Source organism: Prunus persica, chromosome G2 (genome assembly GCF_000346465.2).
Source record: "Prunus persica cultivar Lovell chromosome G2, Prunus_persica_NCBIv2, whole genome shotgun sequence".
Lineage (NCBI taxonomy): Eukaryota > Viridiplantae > Streptophyta > Magnoliopsida > Rosales > Rosaceae > Prunus > Prunus persica.
Window position 1 is genome coordinate 24,633,700 of NC_034010.1, and position 23,936 is coordinate 24,657,635.

At 38.7% G+C, this 23,936-nt stretch overlaps 4 protein-coding genes across 6 annotated transcripts; 1 reads left to right on the forward strand and 3 right to left on the reverse strand.

Moving 5' to 3' along the window:
- LOC18786141 lies at window positions 1,477–9,329 on the forward strand. Of its 3 annotated transcripts, none has more exons than XM_020557545.1 (4): window positions 1,477–2,193; window positions 2,756–3,619; window positions 4,279–5,451; window positions 6,121–9,329. In XM_020557545.1, the coding sequence occupies exons 1-4, from the start codon at window positions 2,031–2,033 to the stop codon at window positions 9,081–9,083; spliced, it is 5,163 nt and encodes a 1,720-aa protein (XP_020413134.1). In that variant the 5' UTR covers window positions 1,477–2,030; the 3' UTR covers window positions 9,084–9,329. The 3 variants fall into 3 exon arrangements, with proteins under 3 accessions (XP_020413134.1, XP_007220311.1, XP_020413135.1); XM_007220249.2 differs by having other exon boundaries at window positions 1,556–2,193; window positions 6,118–9,329; XM_020557546.1 differs by having other exon boundaries at window positions 2,029–2,193; window positions 2,770–3,619; window positions 6,118–9,329.
- On the reverse strand, window positions 9,454–16,342 carry LOC18786857 (RNA pseudouridine synthase 5). The gene is made up of 14 exons (XM_020557547.1): window positions 16,021–16,342; window positions 15,781–15,838; window positions 15,590–15,617; window positions 15,454–15,500; window positions 15,247–15,337; window positions 14,562–14,727; window positions 13,943–14,030; window positions 13,674–13,758; window positions 13,146–13,221; window positions 12,865–12,932; window positions 10,803–10,872; window positions 10,528–10,606; window positions 9,819–9,912; window positions 9,454–9,724 (listed from the first exon to the last, which is right to left on the reverse strand). Exons 1-14 carry the CDS (start codon window positions 16,124–16,126, stop codon window positions 9,596–9,598), a joined length of 1,185 nt encoding a protein of 394 aa, XP_020413136.1. The 5' UTR covers window positions 16,127–16,342; the 3' UTR covers window positions 9,454–9,595.
- On the reverse strand, window positions 16,860–19,417 carry LOC18786912. Its single transcript, XM_007218182.2, has 4 exons — window positions 19,204–19,417; window positions 18,292–18,448; window positions 17,849–18,136; window positions 16,860–17,683 (listed from the first exon to the last, which is right to left on the reverse strand). Exons 2-4 carry the CDS (start codon window positions 18,424–18,426, stop codon window positions 17,060–17,062), a joined length of 1,047 nt encoding a protein of 348 aa, XP_007218244.1. The 5' UTR covers window positions 18,427–18,448; window positions 19,204–19,417; the 3' UTR covers window positions 16,860–17,059.
- LOC18784849 (general transcription factor IIF subunit 2) lies at window positions 20,115–23,361 on the reverse strand. Its single transcript, XM_007220648.2, has 6 exons — window positions 22,978–23,361; window positions 22,370–22,478; window positions 21,671–21,798; window positions 21,494–21,568; window positions 21,177–21,323; window positions 20,115–20,603 (listed from the first exon to the last, which is right to left on the reverse strand). The coding sequence occupies exons 1-6, from the start codon at window positions 23,233–23,235 to the stop codon at window positions 20,484–20,486; spliced, it is 837 nt and encodes a 278-aa protein (XP_007220710.1). The 5' UTR covers window positions 23,236–23,361; the 3' UTR covers window positions 20,115–20,483.

Genomic DNA, 23,936 nt, shown 5'->3' on the forward strand with positions numbered 1-23,936 from the left:
AAGGCTCCTATGACTTCTCCTTCTGCAGAATAAACATCACACCCATATTTCTCAACCCCCCAAACCAACACCATGGCCATCAAAAACAACCCAACCAAGCAAAGACAAGAAAGAAGAACCCTAAAGCTGGTCTCCATTCAAACTTGGAAGCTGCCCAGCAAGAGCTTAACTTGAACAAAGAGAGAGATCAAGATGACGAAAAGAGCTCTTCCTCTGCCCTGCTGTTTGTTTGGTATTAGTTTAGAGAGAATATGTAGGGTTTGAAATTGCAGGATGGAGCTTACCTTCATTGTGAAGTTCTCAGCAGCCCACCTTCCTTTTTAAATGCTTCTGCTTTTTTTATTGTTACATTTGCATATATCTGAGATTCCCAATTTTTTTTCTTTGCTTTGATTCTTATTCCTAGAGGTTTTGATAAGTCATCTCTTGCTTACTTCATCGAGCTTAATAATGTTCTGCTTCGAGAATAATCTACTGTTAATTAAGCTCTGCTTTGAGAATAATCTACTTTGGAGGCATTACCATATATGCCTAATTTAGATTGTCTTGGTGGGTGGTGATTGTTCATTTTGGGATGGTTGGGATAAAGAAAACTTAAGTGCATCTCTAGGACTATGGCAATGTTTGAATCGAAAGTATATAAGGTGATTTTTTTTAAAAAAAATTGGTAATTTCATATTTCTCATGCATAGGGGATTTTCATTAATTCTTTTATTAATTAAAGAACAGATTGTCGATATGATATTGATAAGATGTTGTTATTATTGTCAATAACAAAATATACGATACAAACTAAAACAATATAATTATGATGTTTTTAGGAAAAATTAAGCATTTTTAGTTGAAATATAATTAGATAACAATTTAAAATAAAGTACTTATCCACATTCAACATAATAATAAACTAACAAAACGTTTCAACTTTTTATTACATTAGAGATAAGAATTGCACTATATTGGCAAGTTGATGACAAGATGCATGTGCACCACCATAGCTAATTAAATTTGTTCTTATCAAGAAGATGCAAATAAATCATTAACGTTTCAATTCGCAACAACCCATATTTTGCCGAGATATTATTAAGTTAAGATAGAGGAGTCAACTCTAGCAAGAAAATCTCAAAACTTAAAAACCACGGTCAACTGACCCAGCGTGACAAGCAATTCTGTCATTCTGTAAAATGAGCAAGGGTAAGTCCGTCATTTCATGTAAAGGAAAATACAGCAGGCAACCACCGCCCCCTTTTTCCCGTAAATAAGGCCCCAAACCATGGGCATTTTGGTCACGACGATGAGAACACAGGCGGGGGCCAAAGTGAAAAAGAAAAAGTTTGATTGATTAGGGAATAGGAAAGTAGAAACCAATTAGAAAAAGTAAAAGATTTGATATAAATAAGGGTTATAAAAGAAAATAAATAAAAAAATGAGTCACCAAAATAAAAAAAAAGGATTTATTTCTAATTTTTTTAAAAAGAAATTATATTTATTTTCGGACGCGAATTGAGATTGAAATAGAGTTTAATAGGGGTGTTGAGATCCGGATGCCAGTCTCTCTCTCAAGGCTCTCTTTGTCCCTTATCGGCTCACGGTTCTCACTTTCTCGCCCCACAGGCAGATTTTCTTGAAGCCAGGAAAGAGAAAGAAAGAGAGGAAAATTTTCTTCAGAGGAAGAGAAGGCAGCCGAACGACGACGAGGCGGATAACAAGAGCAAACCCTAGGAGAGTCATCGTCTCCCATGGCTCACTAAACTCCGCCTATGCTTTGTTTCGTCCACGATCTGGTTTCGAAACCCTAGGGCAACCAACCTTGGCTGCGGCGCAGGCTCGAAAGGCTCTTCTACGATTTGGTTTGCAGAAAACCCTAGATTCAGTACGGTACGGATAGGCAGCTGTGAGCTCTGTTGTTTTTGGGGCGTGGAAAGGCGAAGACTTTGGTGGGCATACGGCCGAGAGAGATCTTGGCGGTGGTGTTTGGGGTTTAGAATTAGGGTTGTGAAGGTGTGGCTGCCCATGCGATTGGGTTGATTTTGATGCCGCCAGAACCATTGCCTTGGGATCGGAAAGACTTCTTCAAGGAGAGGAAGCACGAGAGGTCGGAGTCCCTTGGCTCTGTGGCACGATGGAGGGACTCGCCCCATCATGCACCTCGCGACTTCAATCGTTGGCCTTCAGCCGATTTTCGCAGACCACCAGGTATTTGTCTATCATATTATCAATAATCTCTCTTGTGCCTCTGTTTCTCTGCGGGCTATTTAGAATTAGAATTCTTGGCTTCTGATAAATATGTATATGCACACAAACATATGTTTCATTAATTTGCTGTTCTAGGGTTGTAAATAACTTTTTGAACGGGTTGGGCTTGCTAAAACAACAAACAAAGAGAAGGGTCGGACAGACTTGATCTTTAGCCTTATGATTCTTTCATCCGTGAGCGGTTTGGGGTTTTTTCTTATGAATTTTTTTTTGACAAAGGGTTTTTTCTTATGATTCAACACAGCTAATTTTGTTGTTTCAGTCTTTTTTTTTTTTCGGATTTCATATCATATCCTTCACAAGTATCGTTTAGATCTGCCAACTTTCTGAGATCTGTTATGGGAAATATATATTCTTTTTTTCCTTTAATTTTTCTGGAAAAAATGGTTTTTGCCTTCTTTCTGTTTTGTTCGAAATAAACCTTACTTGAGTTTTGTTTGGTCTGAATACTTTGCTTGAGTTGATTGTTTTTCTTTCCTTTCCTTTTAAATATTTTCTGAAGGTCATGGTAAGCAGGGTGGTTGGCACCTATTTTCCGAGGATTCTGGTCATGGCTATGCATCTTCTCGGTCTGGTGATAAGATGCTGGAAGATGAGAGCTGCCGACCATCATTTTCGCGTGGAGATGGAAGGTATGGTAGGAACAGCAGGGATAACAGAGGGTCTTACAGCCAGAGGGAATGTAAAGGTCATTCTTGGGAAACCAGCAGTGGGTCTCCAAACACACCGGGCAGGCCAAATGACGTGATTAATGAACAAAGGACGCAGGATGATATGCTGACATACTCATCTCATCAGCATTCTGACTTTGGAAGCACATGGGATCAGATTCAATTGAAAGACCAGCTTGATAGAATGGGCGGTTCTACTGGTCTAGGTGCTGGCCAGAAATGTGAGAGAGAGAACTCGTTAGGCTCAATTGATTGGAAGCCCCTTAAATGGACGCGGTCTGGAAGCATGTCTTCTCGGGGTTCAGGTTTCAGCCATTCAAGTAGCTCAAAGAGCATTGGGGCCATTGATTTCAATGAAGCAAAGGTTGAGTCACAGCCAAAAAATGCCACTCCGGTGCAGTCTCCTTCAGGAGAAGCTACTACCTGTGTGACATCTGCTGCCCCATCAGAGGAAACAACTTCTAGGAAGAAGCCGCGCCTTGGATGGGGTGAGGGATTGGCAAAGTATGAGAAAAAGAAAGTCGAGGTCCCTGATGGAAGCATGAACAAAGATGGGGCTGTTTGTTCTGTTGGTAACATGGAGCCGGTCCATTCTCTGAGTTCAAATTTGGCTGATAAAAGCCCTAGAGTTACAGTATTCTCAGATTGTGCATCTCCTGCAACTCCATCCTCTGTAGCTTGCAGTTCCTCTCCAGGTATATTGTTGCATCCTTACATTCCCTTCACATGTTACCCTATCTTAAATTGTGACCTGATATGTGAGTGGATTTTGACAAGATTTGTGTTTTAAAATCTGTAATGTGGTGTTGGCATTATTGCTTACTTATTAATGCAAGTCAAATAGAAGTTAGTATGAGATTCAGTTGATATAACTACTCGTTGCTAGAATGTGGGCGACCAAATCCTCTCCTTGACAAGGAACATCATACATGATGCTTTTCTCATCTTGACATATTATTATCAATGTGTTGGTTTAGTGGAATGGGAAGGGCCTGAAGGTAGAAAATTAGGAAGTAAGGATTTTAAAACCTTTTCTCCTGGGTTGTCCTTCTCAGTGGTTTTAGGTTGTAGTCTAAGTAATTATACCAAGTATTTTGCTTTTGTAGTATTATGTGTTCTTATTTTTTAATTTTTTAATTTTTGCTACCACACATTCTTTTTGATACCACACATTCTTTTTGAAACCTTCACATATCTTAGTTTTTACAAAAAAATGCATTATATATATTTTTCTGTTGGTAAGTTATCTGTTGTCTTGCTATTTTTATGCATTCCATATTGTTATGTTTATCTCTCCCTTACACATATATGTTATAGGTGCAGAAGTTTTATGATTATATCATTGTTGCAACAGGTGTGGAGGAGAAATCATTTGGCAAGACAGCAAATGTTGACAACAATAATAGAAACTTTTGTGGTTCCCCTAGTCCTATGTCTCAGAGTCATCATGAGGGATTCACATTCAATTTGGAAAAGTTGGATTGCAATTCTATAGCTAATTTGGGCTCATCACTACGGGAATTGCTTCAATCTGATGACCCAAGTTCAGTGGATTCTGGTATTGTGAGGCCTACTGCAATGAACAAGTTACTTATATGGAAAGGTGAAATTTCGAAGGTGTTGGAAGTGACAGAGTCAGAAATTGATTCACTTGAAAACGAGCTTAAAGTATTGAACTCTGATTCTGGGGCCAGCTGTCCACGTCCAGCAACTTCTAGTTCTTTGCCTGTGGAGGACAATGATAAATCTTTCAAAGAACAGGTTACTGTCACAAATTTGATCACTCGGCCTGCTCCATTACAAATTCATTCTTCTGGGGACGCTGATGTGGAGAAGATGTGTCTTGGTAATGGTGACCAGGTAGAATTTTGTGGTATTGTTAAGGATGAGGATATTGATAGTCCTGGAACAGCGACGTCGAAATTTGTTGAACCATTACTAAAGGTGGTTTCTTCATCGGATGTGATGAGTCACAATGATTGTTCTGGGGATTTGGATCCAATTGAAACGACCAAAGGGGAAGCAAAATGCCTAGTGCCAGGAAAGGATGAAGTAAAGACTGACCTGTCTGCTTGTGGAAATAGTAGCATGCTTTTGGGTAGTGAGATAGTTGCACCTGTTTCTGGTGGTTTGGGTTTTTGTTTTAGTGTAGTTGATACGATATGCAATTCTATATGTTCTTCCAATAAAGAATCTGCAAATAGATCATTTGAAGTATTTAATAAGCTGTTACCAAGAGAGCACTACAAGGTTGATATATCTGGAGTTAGTATTTCCTCATCCGGGAAGAATGATTCGTTGATCAAAGAGAAGTTCGCCATGAGGAAGCGGCGTTTAAGGTTTATGGAGAGAGTCTTAACCTTAAAATATAAAGCCTTTCAACACCTGTGGAAGGAAGACTTGCGTTTGCTTTCCATACGAAAATATCGTCCGAAGTCTCACAAAAAATTTGAATTAAGCTTGCGAGCAACAAATAATGGGTATCAGAAGCATCGCTCTTCTATTCGATCTCGTTTTTCTACACCTGGTAAGTAAATCTTTCTTCTTTATCTGTTTATTGCCATATTTTTCTCAACCTCATGTGTTCTTTCTATGAGATTGGAATAAAGTGCTTGGTTTATATGCGTTGAGTCTGTCAATGTTGATATGCTGTGATATCAGAACAAGAAAAATGAAAGAAAACAGTTCTGTTGTTGATGGATATGGGTGTAGGGGGACTTTAGTTTATATTTTCAATGCCGCTTCAGCTTTCTTGTTTTATTATTTCTGTGCTCTGTGTTGCATTTGATTTTATTTCTCTTAGTGTTTGAACATGGTTATGGAATATTAATTATGCTTGAGGAACTGGTAATGCCTCCTTTATGCCTTTTTTATGTTTCAATATTGTTGTCTTATGGTATGCTGGTAACAAAACAAGAAAAATGAAAAAAACCAGTTCTGTTCTTGATAGTAATCAAGTGATTAACTTTGACGATTAATGCATTATTCTTGCCTAGGAGGCATGCATGCTGACCTCTGGTGACATGGTTCTCACTAATTTTCCCTGTATTAACATTAGTGGTTAGTACTGGGAAAAAAATAGAATTCGATGCTTTGTGATTTTTGTTGGTGTAATCCTTTGAGAACAAATATCTCCGCATTTTTGTTATGTTAAACATTTTTTGATCACATTTTTCATATTTTTTTTTTTCAGCAGGAAATCTGAGCTTGGTCCCGACTACAGAGATCATTAATTTTACCAACAAGTTGCTGTCAGATTCCCAAGTCAAGCGTTATAGGAACTCATTGAAGATGCCAGCCTTAATCTTGGACAAGAAGGAGAAGATGGTGACGAGGTTTATTTCTAGTAATGGCTTAGTTGAAGATCCCTGTGTTGTTGAGAAGGAAAGGGCATTGATGAACCCATGGACGCCAGAAGAGAAAGAGCTGTTCATTGAAAAGCTTACCACATGCGGGAAGGATTTCAGAAAAATTGCTTCTTTTCTTGATCATAAGACGACTGCTGACTGTGTTGAGTTCTACTACAAACATCACAAATCTGTTTGTTTTGAGAAAACAAAGAAGAAGGCTGATATGACTAAGCAAGGAAAGTCTTCAGCTAAGACCTACCTAATTTCAAATGGGAAAAAATGGAATCGTGAGATGAATGCTGCATCCCTTGATATTTTAGGTGCTGCTTCTGCAATTGCAGCTCATGCCGATGGTAGCACAAGATCTCGACAGGCATTTTCAGGAAGGTTATATTTGGGAGGGTACAGGAATACTAATCCATCACGAGGTGATGACACCACTGTCGAAAGGTCTTGCAGTTTTGATGCTATTGGGAATGAAAGAGAAACAGTTGCTGCTGATGTTTTAGCAGGTATATGTGGCTCGCTGTCATCTGAGGCTGTGAGTTCTTGCATCACTAGTTCTATTGATCCTGGTGAGGGTTACCGAGAATGGAAGTGCCAGAAAGTGGATTCGCTAGCAAGGCGACCTTTGACGCCTGATGTTATGCAGAATGTTGATGATGAGACTTGCTCAGAGGAAAGTTGTGGAGAAATGGATCCTTCTGACTGGACAGATGCAGAGAAGTCTAGCTTTATACAGGCAGTGTCATCCTATGGCAAGGATTTTGCTATGATCTCACGATGTGTTCGAACGAGGTCCCAACATCAATGCAAGGTTTTCTTTAGTAAAGCTCGAAAGTGCCTTGGGCTTGATTTGGTACATCCTGTGGCTGGAAATGGAACATCTGTTGGTGACGATGTTAATGGAGGTGGGAGTGATACTGAAGATGCCTGTGTTCTGGAAACTGGTTCAGGTATTTCCAGTGATAAGTCAGGGTGTAGAATGAATGAGGACATGCCGTTGTCTGTCATTAACATGGATGATGAATCTGATCCTGCAGAGACCATGAATTTGCAAACAGGTCCACTTAGATCAGAGGAAAAAAATGTAATGGGACAATTAGATCATGAAGGTGGCAAGACACTCAAATCTCTGGCGTCTGATGCAGTAGAGACGGAGGATAGGCCTAATCTAGTTTTGGATGATGCCGATTGTGTAAGAGATGCCCAGAAAAGTCGAGTATTCTCTGCAGATGCTCTGAAAGATGATGCGGCTGAAGAGGGAATATTAATTGCAGAATCAGAACCTGTTGGTGGGGGAATCAACTTTGACCCAACTAATCCTGGCATGGATGGGGAAAAATTGATGGGTGAACTTCCTTCTGATGGCAATACAGATACAAGCAGATGCAGCCTACCAGGTTCAGTACACGATTCTAATTCAAGTGGCAATGCTTCTGCCCTGGCTGGTGGTGGTTCTTGTTCAGGTTTCAGTCTTAACCCCGAGTGCCTGCATCAAGTTTCTGTGGGGCTGAATTCTATGCAAAAGCCTTCTGTCATCTCAATGCCACATGAGAATCGTCATGCTCCTGCAGATTCTGTCTCACCAGATTCTGCTAAAATTGAATGCGAAAAAGCCTTTAACCAAGATATTTTGTCGTCAACCCTGGATCTACAGGAGGGTAGAGAGCCTAAATCTGTTGGGATAGATGAGTGTAACAAGCACTTACCCGGTCTTCCAATATATACAAATGTTGAATCCTCCCAGGTTCTCAAGGGCTATCCATTGCAAATGCCAACCAAGAAAGATACTAATGGGGATGTAACGTCTGGTAATTTATCTGAAGTTCAAAACTTTTCAAAGCCAGACAGGAAGATCAATGGTCATTATATGACGAAAGATGGCTTTCTTCAATTTGGTAACTGTAAGCCGCAATGTTCAGAGGTTGATTTTCCCCTTGCTCCCCGAAAGGTAGAACAACCAGTTGGCCCTCCAAAAGCCCATTCATGGAGTTCGTCAGATTCAGATAAACCAAGCCGGAATGGTGATGTGAAACTGTTTGGCAAAATACTCAGCAATCCATCATCCCTGTCCAAGTCAAGTTCCAACATCCATGAGAATGAAGAAAAGGGAGCTCACAACCATAAGTTAAGCAACACGTCATCTAACCTAAAATTCACCGGGCATCACAATGCTGATGGAAATTCTTCTCTCCTGAAGTTTGATTGTAGTAGTTATGTGGGGATTGAGAAGGTTCCCAGGAGGAGTTATGGCTTTTGGGAAGGGAATAAAGTGCATGCTGGTTATCCATCTTTTTCTGATTCAGCTATCTTGCTGGCCAAGTACCCTGCAGCATTTGGCAACTTCCCTACTACCTCTTCCAAAATGGAACAGCAGCCATTGCAGGCGGTTGTCAAGAACAACGATCGGAATATTAATGGTGTATCAGTTTTTCCTTCCAGGGAAATTAGTGGCAGCAATGGAGTTGTGGATTACCCGGTGTTCAGTAGGAGTCGGGATGGTGCTAAAGTGCCCCCATTTACAGTAGATGTGAAGCAGCAGCAGCGGCAAGACGTATTTGATATGCCAAGACGAAATGGGTTTGATACAATTTCGAGTTTACAGCAGCAAGGAAGGGGGATTGTTGGGATGAACGTAGTAGGGAGGGGAGGGATCCTTGTAGGGGGTCCATGTACTGGTGTTTCAGATCCTGTTGCTGCCATAAGAATGCATTATGCAAAAACCGAACAGTATGGGGGGCAGCCGGGGAGCATGATTAGGGAGGAAGAGTCCTGGAGAGGAGGTAAGGGTGATGTAGGAAGGTAGTAGATGTTGCAGAGGGCCTTTGAGGCCCTCAGCGGCAAATTATTTATTTGCTGCGCCCTGTATAATAGGTTTTTTTGTGTTCAGTCAGTGACATGATAGGGCAATGGACGGTTTAAAGTCCCCGTCTTTTTGGTAAAATGCTTTTTAGGTGCTTGTAATATTGCAGCAGCTTTGTATTTGTTGTATTTTATGGAAAATACAGAAATAAACTGCAAAAGTTGGGAGGGATGGATTTATTCCAGTTCACGAGCTCTCATCTGACGTCTCTCCCTTGGACTTTTTTACATATTTTCTCCATGATTTGTTTTATGTGTTTTACTTTACTTGGGGAGTGAGACGTCACTCATTCTTTTATCAACCAACTTCTGGGTTTGGTAAAACTCCCTTTTTTTTTTTTCAGTATAAAAATCTCAAAATTTGCTTTGGCATGGTTCTCTAAGGGGAAAATTAACTCTGGGCAAATACAAGGGTATGTATGCGTCTATACTTCCAAGTCTTGGTAAGGAAAGTCTTCAAGGAAACCTGTTGAATGAGCACTTTCCATCTGCAGCATTCTTGATATTGGTAGTAGTGCTAATAAGTTCCTCGGTTTCTTGCCGAGTTCGGAGAATAGCCGGAAGTGGTGCTGTAACTTTGATTACCTGCAAATAGATACCAAAAACTTGACTATTATAAAAAATAGAAGATGCACAGCATCCTTGAATAGAAGTAGCAATCGTTGTTTTAAACCTTTACCTCATTGGATGATGGGTGAGAGAGAATCACTTGATGGGCATGCAAGTTGTAGCCACAATCTCCTGGAACAGGTTTTGTAGGCCTCAGGAATCCTCTGCATGCAATGTGAAATAAAATGCAACTCGTATCAAAATGGAGAAAAAAAATAAATTAACGTTCTTTTAATATCAATATAAGCTTTTTACATTGAAAAACGCCAAAAGAAACCATGCAAATTCCTCCATGATAGTGTTGATAATATGGTGAGCATTCACAATCATGTTCCTTATTTTTTTAGTTAAAATTTAGCTAAAAACACTAGAAAGGTATTTTAGGAGCTTCTTATAAAATTTCAACCCCAACCATGGTCTCTAGTTTATGGAATCATAAATGATTTATTTATTTATTTAGTTCAGCATAAATGCTCCCTCTTCATATAAAATAATAATAAAAAATAGTTAGCATTAAATAATTACTTAAAATAGCATTAAAGTAAAGCAACATTTAATTATAGGGAGCTACTAGGAGTCCTTTCTCTCTCCTCAGATTTAGGAGCTCCTAGAGGTCTCCATATTTTAGGACTTGAATAGAGAGCATGGATGGAACTTGGAGGTGGTTTTTCTCACTTCCTCCTTGAATTTTATCTAAGGAGGTGGTTTAGGGAGTCTATTGTGGATGCTTTAATAGTATGATGAAAAAACAAATGCTCTATATCACAATAACTGCATACCCATCATCTGCAAAACTCTCATCTACAAAGTCAGAATCTAAGCACTTTGGTTGTCCACCAAGAACATAAAGAGGATCTCCTGTTAAAAAAAAAGGGGGGGATTTCTTTAGCATTCAACTAGTCCAAGCAATAATACAGCTAATTCACAACTACAGTAGATATGTAGGTGCAACCCCAAACTGCACCTTGCAAATTAACAAATATGTGGGAAATGAGGATGTGGGGTTTCTCAAACCCAGGGCCTCCTAGAACCAGAGTTTGATTAAAAAGTTTACCTAACAAAGGATGTCCTATGTAAGAAAGATGGATACGAATTTGGTGTGGCCTTCCTGACTGAATCTCAACCTGTTAAACATATCAGTGCGCTATAGTAAGTTCTAAAATTCCAAAAGAAAACAAAAAGACAACGAAAAAGAAAAAAACACAACCTGACTTCCTTGCCCATCGTAAATTTCAGATATCTTTTTTGTACTTATCATAATCATTAGGTTTAATTTAATTCTTGTGGTTAATAGAAAATCAAGTTGACCTTCGAATGGGGGCTTGGGGATGCGAAGTGGGGGCTTGGCCTATGTCGTATTTGGGTCTTCCCCTAGGAGGGAACCCCAGGGCGATAAAGTTTTGGGATCCCGTTGTGGAAAAGGTGGAGAATAGATTACAAAAATGGAAGCGAGCTTGCCTATCCAAAGGGGGAAGACTCACAATGATTCAGGCTGTATTGTGTAGTATTCCGATCTACTACATGTCCCTTTTCAGGATTCCCATTGGAGTAGCCAATAGAATCGAGAAGCTTATGAGGGATTTCTTGTGGGAAGGTTTGGATGGGAAAAGAAACCACGCTGTGAGTTGGGAGGTTGTGGGCAAGGCAAAATTCTGTGGAGGGTTAGGGGTGGGTTCGTTGAGGGCTAGGAGTGCGGCTTTGCGGGAAAAATGGCTTTGGCGGTTTCCTAATGAACCTCATGCTCTTTGGCATAAAGTGATCAGAAGTATTTATGGAATGGATACAAATGGGTGGGATGCTAAACCTGCGACTCGGGGATCTTGTCGCAGCCCTTGGAGGGACATTTCTAGCGGCTATAATTTGTTTCTTCAAGGCTGTGTTTTCAAGGTAGGTTGTGGAGTTAGGGTCAGATTTTGGGAGGATGATTGGAGCCGGGGTGGTGTTTTGAAAGAGGTGTTTCCTAGACTCTTCAATTTGTCCAGAAAGCAAAATCACAATATTTCCTCTTTTACGGGCTTAGATGGGTTCCCTCTCAGTTGGGATTTCGGTTTCAGGAGGAATCTCAATGAATTGGAGATAACGGAGGCGGCTAGATTGCTGGATTTATTGGAGGGTGTGAGGGTGATCACTTCCAGATTGGATAAGAGAAGATGGAAGCTTGACCCCTCTGGTCTCTTCACCTGTCATTCTTTCTGTTCTCATATTCAGAATCGTGATGAGGGGGAGATATTCTCCCCGTACACTCAAATTTGGAAGGCCAAGACTCCTCCGAAAGTTAAGATCTTTGTGTGGCAAGCGGTGTTGGGAAAACTAAATACAGGTGATACATTACAGAGACGTTGTCCCTATTTGTGCATTAGCCCTCACTGGTGTGCTCTATGTAATAAGGCAGGGGAGAGCGTGGACCATATCCTGATTCATTGCCCTTTCTCTCTAAAGTTGTGGGAGACACTATTGAAGGAAGTTAACTCGGTGTGGGTAATACCAAAAGGCTGCTTTGAACTTTTTTCCATCAGATTTGATGCTTTGGGAAGGGGAAAGAAAGCCAAAATTCTCTGGGGAAGTCTGATGCAGGCAGTGGTTTGGAACCTATGGATGGAACGTAACAGGAGAATTTTTGAGGATTATAAGGGAGTGGGAGTGGCAGAGTTATGGGATAGAGTGAAGTTTTGGGCAGCCCTTTGGGCATCAACTTCCCCTGCCTTTAAGGATGTACCCTATCCTATAATTATGCGCAATCTGCTGGCTGTAGTATCTTAAGGGTTTGTTTTATGGTTGGTTGGTTGTTTATGTGTTGAGTGGCCTTGTGTCTGTTTCACCGGCTAGTGTTTTTTCTTTTTACCTGCGTGCTAAATGGCCTTGTTTTGATCCTTCATTTGAATAAAAATGTTTCTATTCAAAAAAAAAAAAAAAAAAAAAAAAAAAGTTGACCTTCGAATGTTGGTTTATGTTTCATCCCCAGATTCCCTCCCTTCCATACAACAGTATTGCTAACATGGTGTTCGATTTAAGCTATCAATAAATTTATCATTCATGAAAACAAAACAGATGGATATAATCATATAAGAAAAGCCTATATATGTATTCTGTAGTTTAAACTGGTAAAACTGGGGTACCTGGACCAGTGTTTGGTTTTTATGAATTCCTCTCTCAAGAACTTCAACTTTACTCAGAGCTGGTTTTCCTGGTTACGTGAAAAAATTACAGAGAGGGATAAGTATGATGGGATAGAATAGATTGTTTTCTGCATGAGACACTCAAGGGAAAGGGTGACCGGTGCAAGATAACACAGGCATGACTTAAAGGTTGCCATTTTCTTTCTAAATCACGGTGTAGCAATTGGAGGGAGCTTACAGAAATCAAAATTCATTCACTACATTAGAGAATGCAAATATACCTGTGGGAGAAGCAACATACAGCCCTTTAGCCACACCAGGATATCGCACCACTCCAATTGGCTGTTTGACAATTACCTATAGTAATTTCACATCAATCACACAATCTATTTGCATGTATAGTTGGAGTAAATATCCTTGAAGAAGAGAGCCAAAAAATAAACAAAAAGGAAGACCGCTGGTCCCAAGAAACCATCAATTTAAATTGAGACTAGAGACAACTAGAAGTCAAATTGCAACGAATACTAATAAACATAGGATGCTAAGATTGGTGGGCTGCAATGGACAAGACAGGAAAAAAAATGGCATTAGAAGCTAATAAATAGATTTGCAAGTTATTATAAGCTACCATTGGTTGAGTCCTACCTGAAGACTTTGCCCTAAAGACCACTTAGAGAATTTTCTAAAGTCAAATAAGGTATGGAAACAGTAGATATGAATGCTTTCTTTGAGATATAAACCTTATACATGCACAAACTGACATTAATCATAGTAGCTCACACTTCAGCAGTACTTCACAAGGATGTTACCTTATCTTCACAGAGTATCCCAGTCACTAGTGCCCGGTATATCTTTGAGATTTTCCTCACTGCATGCGCCTCCATGGAGGTATTACTGCATTGATGTTGTAGATGTCATTAGCAAAGTGAAAAAGATTATGACTCAACTGAAAGAAATCTTAAGTCTACATAGAGAATCGGATATTATCTCATTGTGATTACTGACAATGTTTTCATTCCAAAAAAAAGGGGAAGCTAAAAGCAGATGTGAGCAAGATGGAATAGGTCATTTCTCTAACCTGTTATCTCCAATATTAGATGTCCCGTCAGCAAAGTATGCTGCAAGTTGAGTTTTGGCATGCTTCGTCTTTGCACAGAGTAATATTCCTAGAACCATATGAGACCAGTCAACACGAAGAATATCAAGAAGTATAACCATCTCTGTTAGTAACCATAACAATGAACAGATTTGCGCGAATAGTATTTAGAGCTGGAAAGTGAGCAACGCATTGTGTACAAAGGATTTTGTTATTTATAAATGTTATCTAGTGAGAAACAATGAACAAAGCATGAAGTTATGCATCTTTACAAGTTAAAAATCATGACATCTATCTGCAATGAAGCCTAAAACAGAAAAAGGAAAGGAAAACTATGTATACTAACATGAAACTTCTCTTGACACAGTGATAAAACAAATTATGTCTAATGTTTTAATGCGCATTAATTGGTAACTATGAATATTTTCAAGGCCTTGATGAGTATGGGTTGGGTGCTTAATTCAATTAGTAAGATAGAGCATGCATCCAAATCCTCTCATGTCCACAGCCATATATATATGAAAACTTAGCCACAGTGATTGAAAAGAAAGAAAAAAAAAAGGACCTCATTATTTTATTCAGCATTGGAATTCATGAATACCTGAAGTGCCTCTTCCTAAGCGATGAACAGGAACAGGATGTGGTTCTTGGCATGATAAGGGAGAGATCTTATTTGTTGCCCAACATAGGAGCTGTGTGAGAACTGTCCGTTGCTGGAAAAGACCCCCAGGTAAAACTTGCAGGCCAGAAGGCTTATTTAGAGCAATCTGAATTCATTAGTACAACTTCACGTCAACAGCAGTCATCATAAAAATGGTTGAAAACAGACAATAAACATTATATGCAGAGAAACCATACATAACTCTAATGCTTTATTTCATGAAAACAAAATTCTCAGACAAAAACAAATCTTGAATTATTTTAAAGAATCAAAGAAAATAATTCTTATGTTTGAACCTGTACATTCCAAATTCTCATGCATTTAAAAAATTTAAAAAATTACCAGTAACACTGATAGCATTCACCTAAATCTTTCACAGTGCACAACTTCCATAATTTCAATTGTGGAAGTTAAGTCCATAATTTTTTACATTCCATTTTTTGCATTCACCTAAATAATGTAAAATGAGTTGTTTAAAACAGTATTAAAAACAATGAATCTACTTGAGGCCAGTTGTTTAACATCACTAATCTTGATGAAAAGAAGCAAATACAGACACAGCAACAAAGATGAAAGATATGATCCAACGCATAGAAACGATCACTAACCACAGTGAGACATTTACCATATCATCATCCTCATATAGAACCCCCAGCAAGTATGGCGCATCAGGCTCTCTCCACGGAAGCCTATGATAGACCAATTCCGAACCGACCCTAAACAAATTGATTATGTCATTGAAAAAAAAAAAAAAAAAAAACATAAGAATCTTCTATATGCATAAGAGCAGACAGAATATAAAGCCATATAGCATCCATCAAACAAATAACACCTGAGGATCGTACTGGGATCTCTAACAACTTCGCCATCAACTGTTATCTGTAGACCAATAAATAAAGCTGAGAATTTCCAAAGCACGCGTTTACATTTCTCATAACAAACTTTTCCATGATTTTCAATATTCAAACCTGGCCGTTCCGAATTCTCTGCAACCAACTGCAAAACTATCATCAGTACAGATTTTATATCGGTTCTTCAAAATAAGCATATTTTTGACTGCTTAAAAGACCAAACTCAATTCTCCAAGCAAACAACAGAGGATAGAAAGCAAAGAAAGCAATAGCAATGTGGCAGAAGTTGGGATAGGCTGCCTGCTTACCCTTGTAGAGGAGCTGAGTTCTTATACTTGCTCGAGTAGAACTCGATCAGTGTCAGTTCTATAATTTACACCAACACTAGGAGTCAAATTCAGAGAAAGAAAACGACGGTGAAGTTTAAATCCAAAAAAGCATCGATTTTTAGCGCATGGACTGCGTTTGGATGCTGAGAAAATGCAGTAAAGGAAAAAATATATAGAAAAGGCTATCTTTATCTTTGAGAAGAGGGAGAGAAAGAGGACCAGAATCGGAGGCTCGAACGACGTCGTTGTAGAGCAAGCCGTGGTTGAGATCGGGCCAGGGCAATCCGAATGTCTGAGGCTGACGTGTTGGCGAAGAGCTGGACATTGTAACTTATGCAATTCAATTTTCAACCCAGAAAGAAAGAAAAGAAACTGACTTTCAGTGAAGAATGGCTGCTGCCTACTGCCCGACGTCGTTCCCGGGTCGGTTTCCGACCCGCAACTGAACTGACTTCTCCAAAAGTTTGTGTGCCCGACTGTGGCTAATGTGAAGTTTGAGTTTTGCCGGTATTCCTTTAACCGCTACAAACGGAAAAAAAAAGAAGGAAATTTCATTTGTTAACAATAAATATTTAGGGACTCTATCTATCCAACCGACAATGTATAAGAGCATTTGCTTGTGCATCTGAAGTTTTATGTTCGATTCTTTCTTTTACATTTGTTTGTGCATCTGAAATTTTATGTTCAATTCTTTCCTTTTACAATAAATACATTTGATTGTGAGGTTGTTACAAATTTAAATAAATGAAAATTAACTATTATTTGATAAATACTCCAGCCATGTGACCATTTTGATTAGGTCTTTCTAAACCTTTATCGATGATTGATTTAAATCTCATGAACAATCATCTCATGAACGATAATTGTTGAGGTATAAGGATTCAAACTTGTATGGTAGTGGATAAGAACCAAATTAACCAATATTGAATTTTATAGTTTAGACTAGATTACCTTGTACAACTATTACAGCTCATTTCCATCTCATCTCTCCACAGGATACAGGTCACATAGCCAAATACATATTCAAAATGCAAACAAATTTGGACAGTTGACCCAAATTGGACGGGAACAATAAAAAAAAAGGAAAGAACTTCGATTAAAAAAAATAAAATTCGTGATTCGCATGATACATTTATTCTCCTCTTAAGTCTTCAAAGGACACAGACTCTGTTTAGAGGCACAAATGAACTTAGTACAGGTAGACTCTGTAAAAATACATAGAAATGATGGATCAATGCCATCAAAATTCCAATAACAATCAGCAGAACACATCGGTTGAGGAAGAAGGCGTAACCTGAAGAGCAACTGAATTCCACTCCTCAATGTCATTGCAGTGACCAGTTTTCGCTTTAAGCACCTGTAACTCGCTTGTCCCACCAACAGAGGTTTCAGTCACAGACAATTTTTTAGCAGCCACTGCCTTCAGCCGGTATCGCTCTGCTCTCGAGCCAATGACCTGTCCTAGCACTGATGCTGCAATGGTAAAAGCCATGGCTGATTTAGGCATCAGCACAGACTTCCGAAGTATGGCTATGAATGGAACAGCTGCATGCACAGCAGCAAACCAAGATGGTGAAAATTTCTTGGTGTGCTCCCTCCATACCCCTAAAGGAACATTGGCTGCCATGCCCAATGCTCCAATCACAAGTACTTTTTCAGGAAGGGGTTGTGGGCGGAGGTTCTTTGCAAATGCAGTTCGTGCCAGAGCTGCTCGGGCTGCAACTATAGCTGGTGGGCACTTAATTTTCATCCCTGGAGGGGGCTGAAAAGCCTTTGCAACAAGCGGAATTACACCACTAACAGCACGGTATGACTTCGCGATCGGACAGCTTCCAGATTGCAGCCACTCATTACTCAAAGCCTCGTGATTAGAATTTCCTCCCTGAAAAATCAATTCCAAATATGATAAGCACCGGGAAAAAAAAAAAACTTGTCTAATGATATGAAGTAAAAAATTCAACAAAATCACAAGAAATTTCAAAACTTATAATATGTCAATTACTCAGCAAGCTGGGAAATTTGTAGTGTGAAGCAACAATCAATTTACCTTTGAAGAATAATCTTTTTTGGAGGAATTGGATTTTCGTTTCTGATTCTTCCACTTCTCAGAGAATGCATCAAAGCTGAATGGCCCTCCAAAGGATGAGAGACTGATAGTGGCTGCCTTTGCAGCTAATGGATTAAACATGGATGGGGCTGGTTGAGGCTCAACCATGTCAGAATGCACAAATGATCTTCCAGAAAGGGGGACTACCCCATCACTCCCATGGAAAAGCCTAAATGCCATGTCAAAATTGGGACCATCTTCAAAAATTGGACCTTTGCCGCCGCGTCCCTGATCAAGAAAAGTAGAAAGTAGTATCAGAAAATGGCTCAATTTCAATCAAGCAGCTGTAAGTGCCAATAGGAGATGCAAATAACCAAAAGTACGCCTACAGTAACATAGAAAACAATAGAAGATGCAAATCATCGAAAGGAAATATAACTTACAGGCACTGGGAAGGCCAAGGATGAGGCAAAGGAAAAATTGGTGGGCTCATTGATGTTTCTCAAAAACGGGCATCTGAGAATGTCTAGGTCAGAAGGCACACAATCTTCATTTGCAACTTTGAAAAAGGAATCCATTCTTAATGCGGAGAAAAGTGACCTGTAAAACGAGGTAAAATGCAAAATCAATAACTCCTGCTTAGTACGAAGAGTAAGAAAACACATGCTTCTAAATGTTACCAAAAATATGAACATGCCAATAATCAGATATTGATGCAGCATCTAAGGTAAACAAATAGTCATCACATCATAAAGTTGTCAACATTATCTTGCAAGCACGAGCATCCAATCCAGGTCTTAGTCAAGATAAAAACCAAAATTTCTCAAAATTCTAAACCCACCCACAGGCCAAAACCGGCAGATATTATTTGGTCAAATGGATAGTCATCGAAAAAGCTTATTCTGAAGTTGAGAAAATGCTATGCTTAGAACAAGAACTAAAAGAAAGTCGAGAACCCCAGTTAATTGAAAATCAAAATCAGGACTTTCCTCAATCTTTACTTAATAACACAAAATCTGTCACCAAAATAACGATCTTGATTAAATTACGGAAAATCCATCAATTTAGACCAGTCAAGACTCGAGTTCAACATCAATTGGAAATCGTCGGAAATCGTCAAGATTTCATTTCCCGAAAAATATTATGCTGAAACAAATCATCCAACTCATTTTAAACCTCTTAAAACCCATCAACTTACTCCATCCAAATACATCAATTTAAACTGAAAATCAAACAAGATTACCAACAAAATCAAGAAAGACAACAACTTTGAAGAATACAATGCAATTCACGAAGGCGTCAATTCCAAACCAGAAAATTACAAGAACCCAAAAGCAAGAAGATAGAAATCGTACCTTGAGAGAGATTTTGCGAAGGGAAGATTGGAAGACAGAGAAAGCGAGAGAGAGAAAGAGAGAGAGAGAGAGAGAGAGAGAGAGAGAGAGAGAGAACAAGATGAAGATGATGAGGAAAGGTATCGGTGGTGTTAGGTGGAACCGAAATTGACTTTCGTTGGGGAAAATGAGAGAGAGGGCTCAGAAGGCTTAAGAAGACGACGTCGTGGTGAGCACACGCTTTTTTACTTGGATGGAGCTCTCTAAGTTGGAATGGGAAAAGAATTCGGTTTCGGACCGGTTTTGGTTATTCGGGTCCAATCTATGACGTGGTAAGTTGTTGAACGTCTTTGATAGCGGGGCCCACCCGAGTCCAAGTCCAAGTCGCTGTTGGTGTGTACACCACGTGCCTTTTTTCATTTTTCATTTTTGTGTGGAGTGGATGAATTGCCTTTTTGTTGAATAACAAATATTAAATAAATAAATAAAACTATTTCATAATTTCTTCTTGGTGTGTGCAGCAATTATGAGAGACGTGTTTCACATTTTTTTGGCATATCACGTTTTCACTACTTAAATTTGGAGCTTTATGATCGATCGTAGAGTTAGTACAGTTTTTTTTTTTTTTTTCCAGTTAAATCACATATTTATTCTTAGATTTTGTTTGCATGTTTAATTTAATAACGTCTTCGGATAAAAGAATAACCATTCTTAATCATTTGAACTTTACAAACTCGTTTTTTATTTATAAAGATTTCACATAAAGGACAACAATGAAGGTGTCCACACATCCCACGTCACTGCTGAAGTAAGATTTGATTCTAACCTCTACAATTGACTTTGTCATAGACTGTATCATTCAGGCAGTTAAGACTTTAAGCCATGGACCAAAACAATAAAGCAAAAGAGATTATTTGTTGTTTTAAATTTTATAATCCCCAAGTCTAACCATTTTTACTGAATTTCAGTCAAACTCATACAAATAGCCATCTGATATTGCCAGTGGCTGAGTGCATTTTCATATTACAAACAGGAAATGTAAATGAGACAGGAACGCCTCTAAATCATGGAACAATAGAAGGCTGGCTGCTAATTGTATAGAAAGATATGAAAGTGCATACTTCAAATGATGATTATATGCCCATGACTAAACCTACAATCTTAGACAAAAATTCCAGTTCTCTGCTAAAAAGAAGGATCAGGTCAGTAGCCTAAGAAGAATGGAACTAGCAATTATCAGTAACAGAGGCCTTTGGCTGGGAGATGTCCGTCTCTGCAAAAGTTAACCTATATCATACAACCTATTCGGGAGTTGGCTCCTCGACAGATTTCCTGTATTCTGGTTTCAGCTCATACGTCCCTTGATTAGCTCCCTTGTTGTTGTAAACACAAAGTTCCTTAAGTATGTCTTTCAAGAATTGCTGCAAAGGGACAAATTCATAAGAACAGTCACATTTCCAAAAGTACGAGTAGAAGGATGATATAACGAAAAGCTTAAAGTTAATCAAAGATCATCAGGTTATTGGTGTGTTACAAGTTCAAAGGATAAGTTTCTTATCTAGCTGCCTTTAAATTATGTTTTTCCCACTTAAATGCATATGGGATTTAGTTTCTTGATTCTGCTCATCTTCTATATTTAACCATGTGTAATGCATTCATCTCAATATCTCTCATACTTCCATTAGTAAAAGTAGCATTATGATTGCCTAATTTTGTGCTATTTAACAGGGAGGATGTCTTCAAATTTCCTCTGTTTGGAAAATTTTCAGCAATTTTCCTTCTCAATATTTAGTAAGGTGTCTGTACGAGGATATTCAGGTAACTTTCCTTGTCAGTAAAGCCATGCATGTATGAATACGGTATATGCAAGTAACAAGATGGGTCTTACATTAATCTGGAAAAAGACAGATTAAGATAGTAATTCTAATATTAAGATTCAATGGGGGAAGGCTTATAAATCATGCAGAAAGAAATAACTAGAAAACATAACATACTTCTGGTTGATCTGTTTCTTGGATCAGTTGTCTTAACGTCCAATTTGGTTGCCTTTCGAAGAGCTTAAACATAATGGCTTCCATTTCTCCACGGTCCCTCCTTGTTCTTTTCGTGTCTGACCCCTTTGTTGGCATTTTCTTCTTTTCCTATATGAAAGACAATTCTTCTTATGCTTAATACTTAATGGTGGATAATCAATACTAAAATCAAATGCCAACATACAAATGCAGTCCCAAATAATGTGACTGTCCAATGGAAAGCATGGACCACTTTTACTCAGGAACGATATGTACAAAAAGAAGGTGGTTTCACGTACACTGGGTCCAGGAGCTATAAAACCAATCATCCCTGGCATAGGCCTCATATGAGCCCCATTGTCATTGTCAATCACCTGAAAATTGGAAAAAAGGGACAAATTAGTGATTATACTACTGATAACTCTTAGATTACTGAAATAGAGTTTGAGAAAAATATATAAAGTAATCCAAGGAACCTGAATCTTTCTGTTTTTCATATACTTTTTCGTCCGTTCACGGCAAAGTTTCCCATAATTCTCAAGGTTCTCATTATGGGGCTTCATATCAAATTTGTTCAAAATTTTCCCCTCCACAGATAACTTTCCTACGGTCACAAAAGAATTTCACACATTCAGTTGAGAGTGCACAATGGACAGCTAAAGTTAATATGTGCTTGCAGCTCTGTTGAAGTAATATAACCCCAATCAATTTTTAACATTATGTTTCTGATTTCGAGTATCACACCTTGTAAGCATATCTTTCGCTAAAATAAATTGAAGAGTTAGAACTAACAAGAACCTAAACTAGAAATATGTGATACTAAAATGTAGCTGAGAAGAAATTGAATTCCAATCACAAATTTAAAAAGCCTAACCCAGGAACTTGGGTATTTTCATTTCTTTGTGGCACTAAAAGCTGATTTCAACACAAAACCGTGCAAGCCAACAATGTTATTCTTCTCTACCTATGATGCAACAATCTGTTGGATGTAGCATGTACCATTTTAACTGAAGTAAAAAACTATCAATTTTTAAATGCTAGCTTTTAACAAAAATAAAGGAGCAGAAAAGTTTAGCATGATGTCAAGTGGATACCCAACTAGAATAGAAGCATCAATATGTCAAGCCAAATGCATTTCAGCAAAGAAAAGCCACAGAGGAAAGAGGCATACTTACCTTGTGATAACTCAGAAAACACAGACATTGGAATGAAGTCTTTAGACATATCCAAAGAGTAACACTTGGGCATATTTCCAGATTCAGTGGCCGCCAGTTCCATGGTGAACTGCATTTTAACAACTTATGTAAAGGAAAGGGCAACAAAAGAGGAAATCTACATGGATGAGTGATACTATCATACTATAAAGATGAAGACTTTAACCCAAAACTTTGTAGAACAATAAAAATTGATAGAAAAGCCAGGACCTGGGTCATGAAAACCTAACTTGTAAATTGGGTTTGGATATAAACACATAAAGAGCTGAACTCTATTAAACCCACATCATGAAAATTCTTAACCCCAAAATGAAAACTTTGGGAAAAATGATAAAGAAAGAAAAAGAAAAAAAAACACAAGAAAATGAGCAACAAAACCCAGCAAGCAACAGAAAATCCATAGAAAAGGGCATGCATAGGATCAAAGACCAAAGCTTTATAAACAAGAAAATGCACAAGAATTACAAAGATTATGACCGAAACAACAATGCATGCACAAAAAAGTAAAAACCCAAAAGGGAAAAACGTCAACTTTTTGAGTTGTCGAGTAAATGGAAAAGAAAAAGTACCTGAGGAGAGGAAGAGTCGTCATTGGAGTTAAGAGGGTCAATGGAGAGAACGACCTTGGCCACAGGGCGAGAAGACTGCTGATCAGATGGAGAAGAAGCAGAGGCAGAAGTGGAGGAGGCGTCAGGCTTGAGACTTTTAGCGACAAGCGGTGGGCATTTCATGAGCCAAACAGCTCGCTCTGCTCTGGTCGTCTCCAAAGGCCCATTGGCATTGTTGTTGTTGCTGCCTTGTTGCTGCTGTTGCTTTTGGTCTTCCATGTTGGCGCCACAGCCACAGGGTTCTTTGTTTATTTGTTGAGCTTTTGAGCTCGAGAGAACGAAAACAAACGGTTTTTCCGGATCTTTCTCCAACAGTATGCTTTCGCTGCCTCGGACCTGGGGGCCATTGGGTTTTATTTATATATATAAGATATGAAATGGACTCTATTTTTGTTTACTCGTAATTTTTTCTCTCTTTCTATTTTTGTTATCGGGTGATTTTATTTGTGACAATCGATAGCACTAGGTGAGAATCGAATTGAGTTGACTCGATTCAAGTACTCATCGGTTCAAGTCATCGATTTAAGTACTCATTGGTTCGAGTCGATTTATGGATTTGTGTAACTTTGTCTTAATTCATAGCACTAAGTGACTCATCGAATCGAGTCGACTCATCGATTCATGAATTTGTATAACTTTGTCCCAATCCATAGCACTAAGTGACTCATCGATTCATGTCGTGTTTAAATCATATCATTTAAGTTACTGTTAAATACTTTGATTTGTTTATTCATGTCGTGTTTAAATCATATCATTTCAATTAGTGTTAAATACTTTGATTTGTTTAAATAATCGTGTCGAGTGTTTAAACCATATCATTTCAGTTAGTGTTCAATACTTTGATTTGTTAAATAATCGTGTCGAATGGCCTAACCCAAACCCGACCCATTTGTTTAATCCTGTTAAGTTGTGGACATGTG